General features: G+C 40.1%; 1 protein-coding gene across 2 annotated transcripts in view; it reads left to right on the plus strand.

Annotated features, from left to right (window-relative positions):
* Positions 1 to 12,454, plus strand: part of HMGXB3 (HMG-box containing 3) — a 56,937-nt gene that overhangs the window by 12,835 nt on the left and 31,648 nt on the right. For both annotated transcript variants that reach the window (XM_065918882.1, XM_065918883.1), the window contains exons 6-10: positions 2,490 to 2,621; positions 6,368 to 6,774; positions 8,894 to 9,069; positions 9,207 to 9,304; positions 11,579 to 11,677. In XM_065918882.1, the coding sequence (XP_065774954.1) occupies positions 2,490 to 2,621; positions 6,368 to 6,774; positions 8,894 to 9,069; positions 9,207 to 9,304; positions 11,579 to 11,677 (912 nt within the window). The remainder of the gene's footprint in view (positions 1 to 2,489; positions 2,622 to 6,367; positions 6,775 to 8,893; positions 9,070 to 9,206; positions 9,305 to 11,578; positions 11,678 to 12,454) is intronic.

Here is a 12,454-nt window from a genome sequence, read left to right on the forward strand (position 1 = left end):
TGGAGTGTTCTGTACATTTCAGGTTAGGTTGAGTTGATTTATAATGTTCCTTACTGATTTTCTGTCAGCTGTTTCAACTACTAAGAAAGCATCCACCAGTCATTGTAGATTTATGTATTTCTTTTGCAGTTCTGTGTCATGTACTTTGACTGTTACTAAGTACATAAACGTTTAGGATTGTTAAATCCTCTGGATAAGTTTATTGCTCCTTTATTAAGAAATGACATCTCTCACACTATTGCCTGTGAAATCTACTTAGTTCTGATATCAAGCTTTCTTTTGATTATTGTTATTAACAAACTATATCTTTTTCCATCCTTCTACCTTTTTGTAGCTTTGTATTTAAAGTACCTTTTTGGTAGACAATATAGTTTGGCTGTAGACGTATCTGACTCTCTGCCTTGTAATTTAGGTATTTAGTATTTAGGCACTATATATTTAATGTGATTATTAATATGATTTGGTTTAAATATGTCCTCTTACTTCTTGTTATATTATTTTGGTTATGTTATATTTTCTTTTGAAATGCTTGAATATTTTTAAAAATCTATTTACTTGTTTTTGGCTGCCCTGGGTCTTCATTGCTGCACGTGGGCTCTCACTAGTTGTGGTGGGTGGGCGCTACTCTGTAGCGTGGTGCTCGGGTTTCTCCTTGCAGTGGCTTCTCTTCTTGCAGAACTAGGGCTCTAGAGTGTATGGGCTTTAGTTGTTGCAGCTCCTGGGCTCAGTAGTTGTGGCACATGTGCTTAGTTGCCCTGAAGCATGTGGAATCTTCCCAGACCAGGGATTGAACCCATGTTCCCTGCATTGGCAGGTGGATTCTTAACCACCGGACCACCAGGGAACTCCAAATTGAATATTTTTAACGAATCCATTTTATCTCGTTTATTGGTCTATGGCCTATTAACTTTGTCTTTGTTACTGTATTGGTTTTTTTTTAGGATACATGGTTTCTTTTAGGTATATATATTTAACTTGTCATAGTCTGCCTTTTCCTCTTAAAATTCTTGCTACAGATAAACAATACTAGGTAAGAAAGTTGTAGTAAATTATTTTTCCTGAGCCTTTCCTCTTCAGGAAATTAATGTTCTTTCATGGTCTAATAAATGTTAATCAGACTCTTCTAGAACTACTTAAGAAGGCAACATCAGCCTTGAACACTGGCATTATTTTCTAAAGTCATTTCTGTAAGCTGCTGTTTAGGAGTATTTCCAAGTTGGTGGTGATTTATTTATGGAACTAACTTTTCTCTGGGAATGTATTCAGAATGAATATTCTGTGTGGGTCCACAGTCAGAGAAAAGAGAAATGTTTTATTTTCTGTTAAAAATAGTCTCACAAGCTCTTTGTTCCTCAAGACATACCCATTAAGCAGAAAGGGCAAGTGGTTTTACAGACGAGGAACCCAGGGCCCGAGAGCAAGATGGACACCCCAGCTCACTCAGTGTGTTGGTGGCGAAGCTGGAGCCCACATCCTGTTCCCTGGCGCCACCCACCTCCACACTCATCCCTCATTTGCCGCCACTGTCATGTCCCTTTCTCCTCGGGTGTTCTGGCCAGAGGCAGCCTAGAGGCAGCTTGGTGTTTCCCAAGGGAGGTTTTTGCTTTCTGGCCAGGCTAGGGAGACAGGGATTAGTAGCTGAGTAAGCCATTTATAAGTGACCAAACAGATCTGACAGGGAAGTGTTTTCTTTCCTGCATTAATCAAGAAATGGAGCGTGGCTAATTTCTATTTGTAGCTGAAATGTAATACATTCTGTTCAAAGTGAAATCACCAGAGATTATGTGTGCCAGTGATTGAATATATGTATGCAAATAATCAAATTCTGTTGAGTGTCAAAGGACCTGGTTTCAACTGGAGTTCCCTCTCTTTTTTTTAGTGACTGGACTGTTTTTATATCTTTGAATCCTAAATTCTAGGTTTTCTGATTTTTAACTAATAAGAATGAAGATGAAGCAAGTTCTTTAATGTATGGAGAGCCGTAGGGTGCAGCAGGATGCATGGAAGGAGTTTTGACGAGGAATCAAAAAGATCTGTCTTCTAGGCCTGGCTCTGTCCTTGAGTCCCAACATGATTCATGATTTGAAACAAAGCATTTAACCACTCTGAACCTCAGTAGTAGTAATACCTACCTCATAGTACTGCTGAGAACTTTAAATGAGATATCGATAGAATGTTTAGCACTGTGTGGTACTTCGCCTAGTTAGTTGTAACTGTCATAATCTTTATTCTTCTGGTACCTAACTCTGTAACCCTAGGCAGTTGTCTTTCTTCATTTGCGTTCACTTTCTCCATTTCTGAAAAGTGAACTAATTAGTTGTGTTTTAGGGTCTTTCCAACTCTGGCCTTTTTAAGACCATGAATTGGCTGATTTTTTGCAAGCTGGTATCCTCCTGCCGTTGTTGGGGTTATACTAATCATCAGGATCTAAGAGAGATTAGATTGTACTATCGATCCTGACCTTTTCTTTCTTTTTTTTTTTTTAACAGACTACTACATACACCCGACGGGGCCACGGGGCGTGCACCAGCCCGGGCTGCTCCTTCACGTACGTCACCAGGCACAAACCGCCCAAGTGCCCGGCCTGTGGTAACTTCCTTGGAGGGAAGTGGGTCCCAAAGGTAAAGCCTGTTGGCCATCACTGCTTCAGAAACCCCACAGAGTAAATTGGCCGTTCCGCTTAGGAGCAGATGACTTAAATTAATGTTCATTTAACTTTTCTGATGCTGCAAATAAGTCAGTTTCTTTCTTTTTAAGAAGAGAGAATAAAATGTTGTCCATAACCTCCATCCAAAGAAAAGCCGTTGTTAAGATTTCAGTGTCTGTTAAGATTTTTTCTAGTCTTTATCTGTGGATATAGAAATTCTATATCTTGTCTTTTTTCTTTCACCATACCATATCATTAAATATTCTTCAAAAACGTTAACTTTAATTGGTTCATAGTTTTCCATGAATGACTATACTATGTGAAATTATTCATTTCCTGTTAGGGTCACATTTTTAGCAATCCACCCTCCACTCTAACTGCTTAGCTATTCATAAACACAGGGCACATCTCATTCCTTAGCTCCAAGTCCTTTTAGTTTCATGTGGAAAGTGTTAGTTGCTCAGTAGTGTCTGACTTTGCAATCCCATGGACTGTAGCCCAACAGGCTCCTCTGTTCATGGGATTTTCCAGGCAGGAATACTGGAGTGGGTTGTCATTTCCTTCTCCAGGGAATCTTCCCAACCCAGGGATCAAACCCAGGTTGCCCACATTGCAGGCAGATTCTTTATCATCTGAGCCACCATGGAAGCGTACTTAGTTTCCTATAGCTTCTAGTAAAAGTGGAGGTCTTTAACCCAATATTCAAGCTCCGCCATAGTTTAACTTGCCAAGTAAATGGTGCTCAGTAAATAAATGAGCTTCAGAGCTGTGCCCCTGTGATGTTCAGTTCAGAACACGTTTTTGGTTACCTGTTGTATGCTTAGTACTGACTATAAAGCATACATACTTGCCACATTTTTAATATAAGACTATAAATTATCTAGGGACAAAAGGACTAAACTAGAAGCAGTTTTATAGAAGAGGAGGTTTGGAAAGAGCAATAGAATTTGGGTCGATAGAAAAGAAAAGAAAAGGCATTGTTTTTGTGAAAATAGTTTAGGCTAGGATTGTGTTCATCATGTGTTTCAACTCATGGTCCAAACTTATTTTCTCTATAGAGAAAACTTACATAGTGTCATACTTACTAAGTTCCTTTGGGGCATTTTCCACAGAACATTTCTCAGAAAATTATCAGGATAGTGACTTTTGCCCTCTGGCTAAGTATTGAAGTTCAGGATAGCACCAGTTTTGGAGACAGAATAGGTTAATAATTAAGAATATAATTCTGGAGTCAGCTTCCTCAGTTCAAACCCATACTTCTCAGGTATTTAACTTTGTAACCTTGGGAAAGTCATTCTACATTTCTGTTCTTGATTTAGGCTTCCTTTCATTTGTAAATAGAAATTAATAATATTACCTACGTCAGTAGGGTTGTTGGAGGGGTCAGATGAAATTATCCTTGCAAAGTGGATGGTTCATTTCTAGTGTAATTATATATTCAATCATTGTAGGGGTGCACTGCTCCCATTGTTGGCAGTAGTATAATTGTCTCTGTTATTGCTGTGAACATTAACACTTCAAGGGGCAGGAAATACCTAGGGCTTTGTGGAGTTTTTGTGTTGTTGTGAAGCCATTTCATTTATTCCCACCCTAATTATTCTCCCAAAATATACTTCCACAGCTGCGATAGGAAGATTGAATTGGGTAGTAATTGAACTCCTCCTTGGCCCTTCTTCACTGATGCACAGCAGATCTGTCAAATGACCTTGTTTCCTGTGTGAAATAGTCTAACCGATCCTGTGCATAATCTGCTTCAGATTCTGTTTTGACTTTGGCTTTCTTTCCTTTTTCATTTTGTCTTCTTCCCTCCCTTTTATTGAAATAATTTTTAAGCCATTCTCTTTCTGAGATCGAATTCATGACATGCATACATTTTTTTCTTAGCTGCTTGTCTCCTGTCTTTACTTGCTAAGCCAGAATTTTTTTCTCCAAGATTCTTCCAAGAATTACTATGTAGGGATTTCCCTGGTGGTTAAGAATCCACCTTCTAATTCAGGAGACACAGGTTCAGTCCCTGGCTGGGGAATTAAGATCCCACATGCCTTGGGGGCAACTAAGCCCATTCACCAAAACAAAGAGCTAATGCCGCCAAATTAATAATAAGTAAATATTTTTAAAAAAGAATTACCATGTAAAGAGCATGTACTGTGACTTCTAAGTCTCCTTGAAACAGAATAAGTGTGAGAAGAGAAACAGTAACATTGTAGCATAAATGCATTTAAAATTTTAGAGATAAAAGTGACTTTGGTTATCATCTAGTTCAACTCCCAGTTTCCAGCTGAGGAAAAATAGATTGAAGAGAAATGACTTGTTACATTCACATTGTTAATTATGCTATTGCCTTTTCCACTGAACCAAACTGCAGGCATTGGCTGCAGAATCTTAAGATTTCTTGAGTTCTGATTTTTGAAGGAGCAAGTATAAATAGTTTCTGAAAGTTCCAAATATGTCCATGCCATTCAGGAAATGACTCACCTTTTCTTATATTGTTCTGCAGTTCATACTGGCTAAAATTAGCCCAAGAAACATGTGGCACAGTTCCCAGTGAGTTGGACGGAACAAAAGATGGTATATAAGGCTCTTTAGCTCAAGGCCTCACTCCTATAGCAGTAATTGAGGCCTCTGCATGAGGAACTGGTAGTATTTGTCTTCCATCTTGAAAGAAAGTGACATCTAAAAGGGTACGCTGAGTGAAGGAAATGTGAGATCACTAGCTCAAGGTTTTTTGCTCTGTTTGCTTAAATTACTCAGTCTTCCTGCAAAGAGTTTTTGTCTATAGCCTACTTAGTGGGCAACACTTTGCTCAAATATCTCATGGTTTAACGTGTCCCCTGTTTTTCTGCTGATTTCCCTCTTGAGCAGTCACGAAGCCGGGTACACTTTACTAAGAATGTTTCTTGTCCTCATGGTTTGTCCTTGTGTGTTAGAACCTAAGAATGCTTTATTGGAGATTTCTTAAAGGTCGTCTCTGTTGGTTCTTAGCCACAGGCACCATGTGGCCCAGAGGGACTTTAGAAATGTCAGGGGTTCTTGGTAGTCACTGACTGGGAGACAATACTGAAATTTAATGGCATTGGCCACAGGTACTGAGCTTCCTGAAAAATGCAAAGAGGGGTCCTGCTCCTCCTCCATGAACAATTAAGTCTCCCAAAAGGCTGTCTTCCTGCAGTTGACCCAAGAGCTCTCTTTTTCCATAATGGGAAATGAGGAATCAGATGAAGCTTGCCTCAGGTGACATAAACAGTTACAAGGAAGCAGAGCCTAGACAGAACCCAGCTTTTGTGTTTTGTCTTATAGTTTATAGTGCCTTTCACTATTCATGTGGAAGAAAAAACCTCTGAGACACATTCTGGACATAACCACTTTTAAGAAATTGTTTTAAGGAGTAGGCCTTGGACAGTCAGAGGTCAAGATAAAAAATGCTAGCATTTGTTTGCTGAAACCTAAAGAAGCATGTCATTAAGAAATTTATTAGAAGAATAGGTTTATCCTAACTGTAGCCTTGAATATTATGGTGAAAGGAAACTGGAATCAGAAGACTTAGGTTCAGGCCAGTTTTATAAAACTTGGGACCTGAAGTCAGCCTCTTCCTCTCTCAGCCTCAGCTTCTTATCTGTTGCCTATACATTATTGTTATGAGGATCAAATGAGAGAATATTTGTAAATGTGTTGTCAGTTGTAAAATGCCACATGCATAAAAGGTTTTCTTATTTTTTCTAGGAAAAGCCAGCCAAAGTCAAAGTGGAATTGACTTCTGGTGTCTCCTCCAAAGGCTCTGTGGTTAAAAGAAATCAGCAACCTGTCACCACGGAGCAAAATTCCACTAAGGAAAACACTTCCAAACTGACTCTGGAGAACTCAGAAGCTGTAAGCCAGCTCCTCAGTGTAGCTCCTCCAAGAGAAGTGAGTGAGGAGAATGAGTGGGAGGAAGTGATCATCTCAGATGCCCATGTTTTGGTCAAGGAAACTCCTGGGAATCATGATACAGCAGTCATTAAGACGCCAGTGGTCAAGCCTGAGGTCTCTCTGGGGACAACTGAAAATGACAGTCCTGGACTAGACGTGCCACCGCCAGCCGAGGGGACCAGCACCTCCGGTTCACTCCCTGCTCCTAAAAAGCCTACAGGGTAACCCCGTGTGTTTATACGTAGCATTGCGTTTAGAACAGCAGCTTGTGAAGTGCCCTGTCTTTGTTTTGTCCATGTCTTTATAGCATTCCTGAGAGAGGCAACAGAGCCCAATTCATGGTTTCTATGTTAGATACAGAAACCAAGGCCTAGAGACATTGATTTGCCCTTTCTCCTATACTCTGCTGTCTTTTCACTACTGTCTTGTATCCTTATACATCTCTTGTCAGTCTCCCTAAAGCATTTATTGTAGAGTCTTGCTAGTACAGACTGTGGGCAGTGTTACAGCCCTAGTATCCAATCCTGGCTCCTACATTTGGAAAGAGAGGCATTATTAAGGAGTCTTATGTAAAGATTTCTGTCCTGGTGGTCAGAGAACTAAATTCTGATTGTGACTCTTTCCTGGGCTTCTGTTTGACTGGGCACAGTCACTTCATACCGATTCTCCCCCTCTGGAAAATTTTGAGGTGCGTCTTCTTAAAAAAAAAAAAAAATCATATCCTCAGTGCCTGATCATACTGCCTGAAAAAGGTGACGTGTAAAGCTTTCAGATAGGAGAAGTCCGTAAGTATAGGCTGTTTTTCCTCCCCTTTTTAGAGGTTTAACTGGATGCTCTATGTAGCTGCTTTCCAGAGGCAGCTATCATCTTACAATGGAAATTCCTTATTTGTTTATATCAGTGGTTCTCAAAGGGGCACAGTGCCCCAGGGGACATTGTGGCAGTGTTTGGAGACATTTTTGGTTGATACAATTGGGGAGAGAGTGCTACTGGCATCTACTGATAGAGGCCAAGGATGCTGCAAGACATCCTGCACTGCCCAGGACAGCCTTTTGTGCCAGAGAATTATTTGGCCCAAAATGTTAGTAGTGTCATGGTTTAGAAATTCTGGTTTATATTATTATGATGAAATTTTTTATTGTTGAATAGAAAATATACTTAGTTCAAACTCCAAGATGTAAGAAATACATCCTGAAAAAAATCTTTCTGTCCCATACTTCAGTGCTCCGTTCCCATTTACCAGAGACAATGTTCCCAACTTTGTGTTTTTAGAGATAATCTTATCTTATATATAAACATATATATATATATATATCTCTGTATATATATATATATGTATATATAAACAGATAGTAGTGTGTTTGTGTATTTATAATAGTATTAAGTTTTTTAAGTCAAGATATTAAAATATGTATGTTATGCTAACATTTGTGTAAAGTGGGAAAAATACATGTGATGTATGTACATACAGAGTTAACTCTTGAACAAACATGGACTTGCATGGTGTGGGTCCACTTACATATGGATTTTTTCCAATACACACATACTGTTGTACTATGTCGTGTGCAGTGGGTTGAATCTGCTAGATGGGAAACTCTGGATATGGAGGAAGGGCTATGCAGTTATCACTGAGCTTTTGAGTATGTGTAGGTCAGTTCCCCTAATACATGCTGTTCAAGGTCAGTTGTGTGTGTGTGTGTGTGTGTATTTTTCCCCCCACCTTTCTTTACACAAATGGCAGTGTAACATACATACTTTGACTCATTGCCTTTTAAAATTTAACAATACATCAATACTTTGAGATGGTTCTGTATCCTTAGAGAAGGATGCTGTGCACTTTTGCTTTGGGCAGCTGAAGCACTTTAGCCAAGGTGTATTGAGGCCTCCTATGGACAGGCTTTATGCTCAAATTGGAGCTACAGGGATGAGGAAAACGTGGACCTTGTTCTCCAGGGTCTCTCAGCAGCCCTCATGTGGGAGACTGATATACTTTAAATACTTGAGCTGACTGGGGGTGGATTAGATGTTATAACTACATTGGCTGTTGATAATTCCTCACTGTAGGCACGGTTTTGCATGTTTTTAAAATCTTGAAATGACCCATGAAGTACCTGTAATTACTTTCCCATTTTACGTATTAGAAACTTGAGGTAAACAGAAGTGAGTTTTCTTGCCTAGGATTACAGAGCTACTTAATTGTTTAATTAATGTCTAAAGTCTGACATTTTAACCAGGACGGTATTCCTCTAATAAAGTGCCATCTGGAGATAGCATTTTGATTTTCTTCCCTTTGGTCTGGAATTTCTAAGAGAGTTTCCTTCTTTTTTTCTCTTTTTTCAGAGTTGACCTGCTCTCTCCTATGCCCAGAGCCCCAGAGCTTAAAGGGAGAGCACGGGGCAAGCCGTCATTACTGGCTGCAGCAAGACCCATGAGAGCAATTCTTCCAGCCCCCGCTAATGTGGGCCGAGGCAGCAGCCTGGGACTGCCCAGGGCCAGGCAGGCCTTTCCTCTGAGCGGTAACGCCTGGGACAGACCCGGGAGGAGGGACTGTTGAAGGGGAAGGGGGCAGGAGTGGGGGTTGAGCATGGAGAGGAGAGACTTAGGGCGACTCTGAATGCACTTAAGTCACCAGTTTGGCTCCTGGTTGTCTCAGATAAGACTCCCTCTGTGAGGACTTGTGGCCTGAAGCCAAGCACGCTGAAGCAGCTGGGCCAGCCCATCCAGCAGCCATCTAGCACTGGTGAGGTGAAGGTAAGACCATTCCCCCGAGGGGGAGCTCCCTGGGGGTGCTGGCTGCTCTGAGTACAGGGCTTCCATTGAGTGTCTCACAGCCATAGGCAAAAAGCCCCCATTATTATACTGGTAGAGCTCTGGGAGTAGGTTTAGCATGAATGACATGTCTATTTTTTAATTTCTTGTTATGTATACTTTTATTTAGAAACAATTTAAAACAAAAAAGTTGTAAGAATAAAAGTAGTACAAAGAGCACCTTGCACTAACGTCACCTACTGTTAACATATTAGCCCATTTTGCATTATCGTTTGTGCTCATATATCTTCCCCGTTGTGTGTGTGTGTATTTAAAATAGGCATAATTTAAGGGTAACATGGCCTTTTACTCTTTAATGCTTAATTGTGCATTTCCTAAAAATAGAGGTAGTTTGTTACTGAATGAAACATTGATATTTTTTCATTTGTATTCCAATTTTGTCAGTTTCACCCAGGTAAGTCCATTATAGCATTTTCTACTTCAGTACAGGATCTGGTCTAGGATTAGATACTGCATTTAGTTGTCATATCTTTTTAGAAAAAAATGAATGCATGATTGCTATAGAAAATATAGAAAATTCAGGTAAGGCAGAAAGAAAATAAGTCTTAGGATCCTGTCACCTAGAAATAACAATTATTGACAGTCTGGTGTGTACTATTTCAGCCCTCAAGTGCTTTCCTGCATTTTTCTGTTTATGTTTTAAATGTAATCTTTTAAACCTAAAAGAATGGCTCTTTTTCCATATACTGGCTGCTTGTTCATTCACCAAGTGAAATCCAACTCTCCACAATGCCATGGACTGCAGCGCACCAGGCTTCCTTGCCCCTCACTGTTTCCCAGTTTGCCCAAGTTCATGTCCATTGAATCGATGATGCCATCCAATCATCTCATCCACTGGCTTGTAACCAGTACAGTTCATTCCATTTAATTATAAAGCTGTTAAAGATTTATTACCAGGTGTCAAAATTGCATGTGTTGAAGCACAGTTTTTCTTAGATATTTTGTTTTAGTTCTCTTTGCCATATGTGACCTGAATATGATCAAAATTCCTTAAATCAGCACTTTTCTGAGCATGCCTGTCAGTAACACATTTCTACATCAGTAGGCATATACATACAGCTACACATTAAAAGCTTAATGAAGCTATGCCCATATTAAATGCAGTCATTTTTCCATTTCTTTTTCAAAATCCTGATTTCAGCCCATTAAATTAATTTCATGACCCCTCAGTTTGAAATTGAAAACCCCAAAAGGGACCAGATTGGAATAGAAATATCAGTCTGCCTTCTCCCTTGCCCTGTGCTGTCAGGTAACTGCTTTTATGTGATAGTTCTAAATTTGTCCCAACAAGGGTATCAGCCAGCTTCTACTTTGAAGGTTGATCTTTTTTCACCCAGTAGTGGTGACACCTCTGGGTGCATGTGTGATCTTTGAGTATAGAAGGATGGTAATGAGTCTGCTTCGGCTACTTCCTAGATCTCCAGGCCTAAGAATCCCTTTATGTGTATAAATTGCCAGTCTCCTCTGCAGTTTCCTTCTAATTTGCAAATTCGGTATTTGTAAAAAGCCATAAGCGCTCTTGCTAGTAGTCTTAAACCAGTTAACTTGCATGAGGTCTTATATTCTGAAAATTAAATTATTACAGAATAGTTATTTTTAATTTAGAATGCTTTCTTCATCTTTTTTGCATTTTGTATAGAACATTTGAAAATTTTATAGCTACTGGTAAAATGGGAAACAACCATTATCTTCCCCTCAACCTGTGACGTTTTAGTGAATAATCTTTCAGACTTCATTTTTTTTTTTGGGGGGGGGGTGGGCCATACTGAAAAAATGGGATCTTAGTTCCCTAATCAGGGATCAAACACAGGCCCCTGGCCATGGAAGTGCAGATTCCTGACCATTGGACTGCCAGGGAATTCCACAGAATTCTTTATGTCAGCATAATTCAACCACATATTTGTGTATAGAGCAATTATATGCTTTTCTCACTTGATAGTAGTTGTAAATCTGATTTATAGTGCTACTAATACGCAATGTTAGAAGCTGTGCAAAGGAATGTGGCAACCTCGGGCGTTGAAAGCGACACTCAACCTTTGGTGGGCTGGTTACTGCTGACTGGCATCCCAGGGGGCTCATTTGGAGCATAGCTCTACAACTTCCTGGGCAACTGTTTCCTCAAGCTGTTTCAGTACATAGGACCTCAAGAACTTGACTGAGGCTCAAAAGCACTAAGTAATTTGTTTTGATCTGCAGCTATCAAATGGCCAAGCCAATAGGACATCTCAGGTGAAGGTTGTGGAGGTCAAGCCTGATATGTTTCCTCCATATAAGTACAGCTGCACTGTCACACTGGTAAGTGGAACTAAGTGAGGGGTGCACACAGGCGTGGTTTGGTTGTGTGGTGGAGGGTGAGTAGGAGTCTGAGGGGCGTGGGGGGTGGTACTTGGAAGTGAGGGTAGGGTGAAGGCTCAATCATTGATTCGAAACATCTCGTCACTGGAAAAAATCATAGTAGTTACTGAGTGAATCAGCTAGGTTTCTTGTTTTTCCCAAGTGGGATCCATGAAGTGTAGGCCTGCTGACCAAGTTATTTCTCTTGAGAGTAGTTCTCTTGGAAAGTCACTGAGAATTCATTCTAGCTTCAGCTTTCAGCCGTCTTTAGACCTTTTAGTGCTCTACATGTAAGTTTGAGAAATGTATTTTTTTCTCCCTAAAACAGTCACATTCGGTACTAATATCTGATAGGATTTGAGAAGTTATTTAGTAAAAGCAACTTATTTTGTTCAGCCTGGTGTTTCCCACCAGGGTTTTCCCTCCCCTGCTTTTATTTTTAACATAACATATTAACGTCCCAATAAACGACTGTGTGGCTCTGGGGTCATCCTTTTGCAGGCTAAGCAGCCTGGAGCAGTGAAATGAATACTAGATGTCGGAAGACCTAGTGCAGAAGTGGTTCTGGCTCTACTGCTGGCATGCTACCTGACCTTCAGGCTCTCTCCTTCTCTGGTCCTCAGTTTTCACTGTAAAATACTCTGTTGGCTTAGACAGCATGTTTTGGGGCTTCTCTTGCTCAATACTCTCTAATTTTGTTGATCCTTAAGGTACCAACCAGTCAGGTAACCTTTGGCA

This window comes from Muntiacus reevesi, chromosome 1 (assembly GCF_963930625.1).
Source record: "Muntiacus reevesi chromosome 1, mMunRee1.1, whole genome shotgun sequence".
In the NCBI taxonomy this organism is placed as follows: Eukaryota; Metazoa; Chordata; class Mammalia; order Artiodactyla; family Cervidae; genus Muntiacus; species Muntiacus reevesi.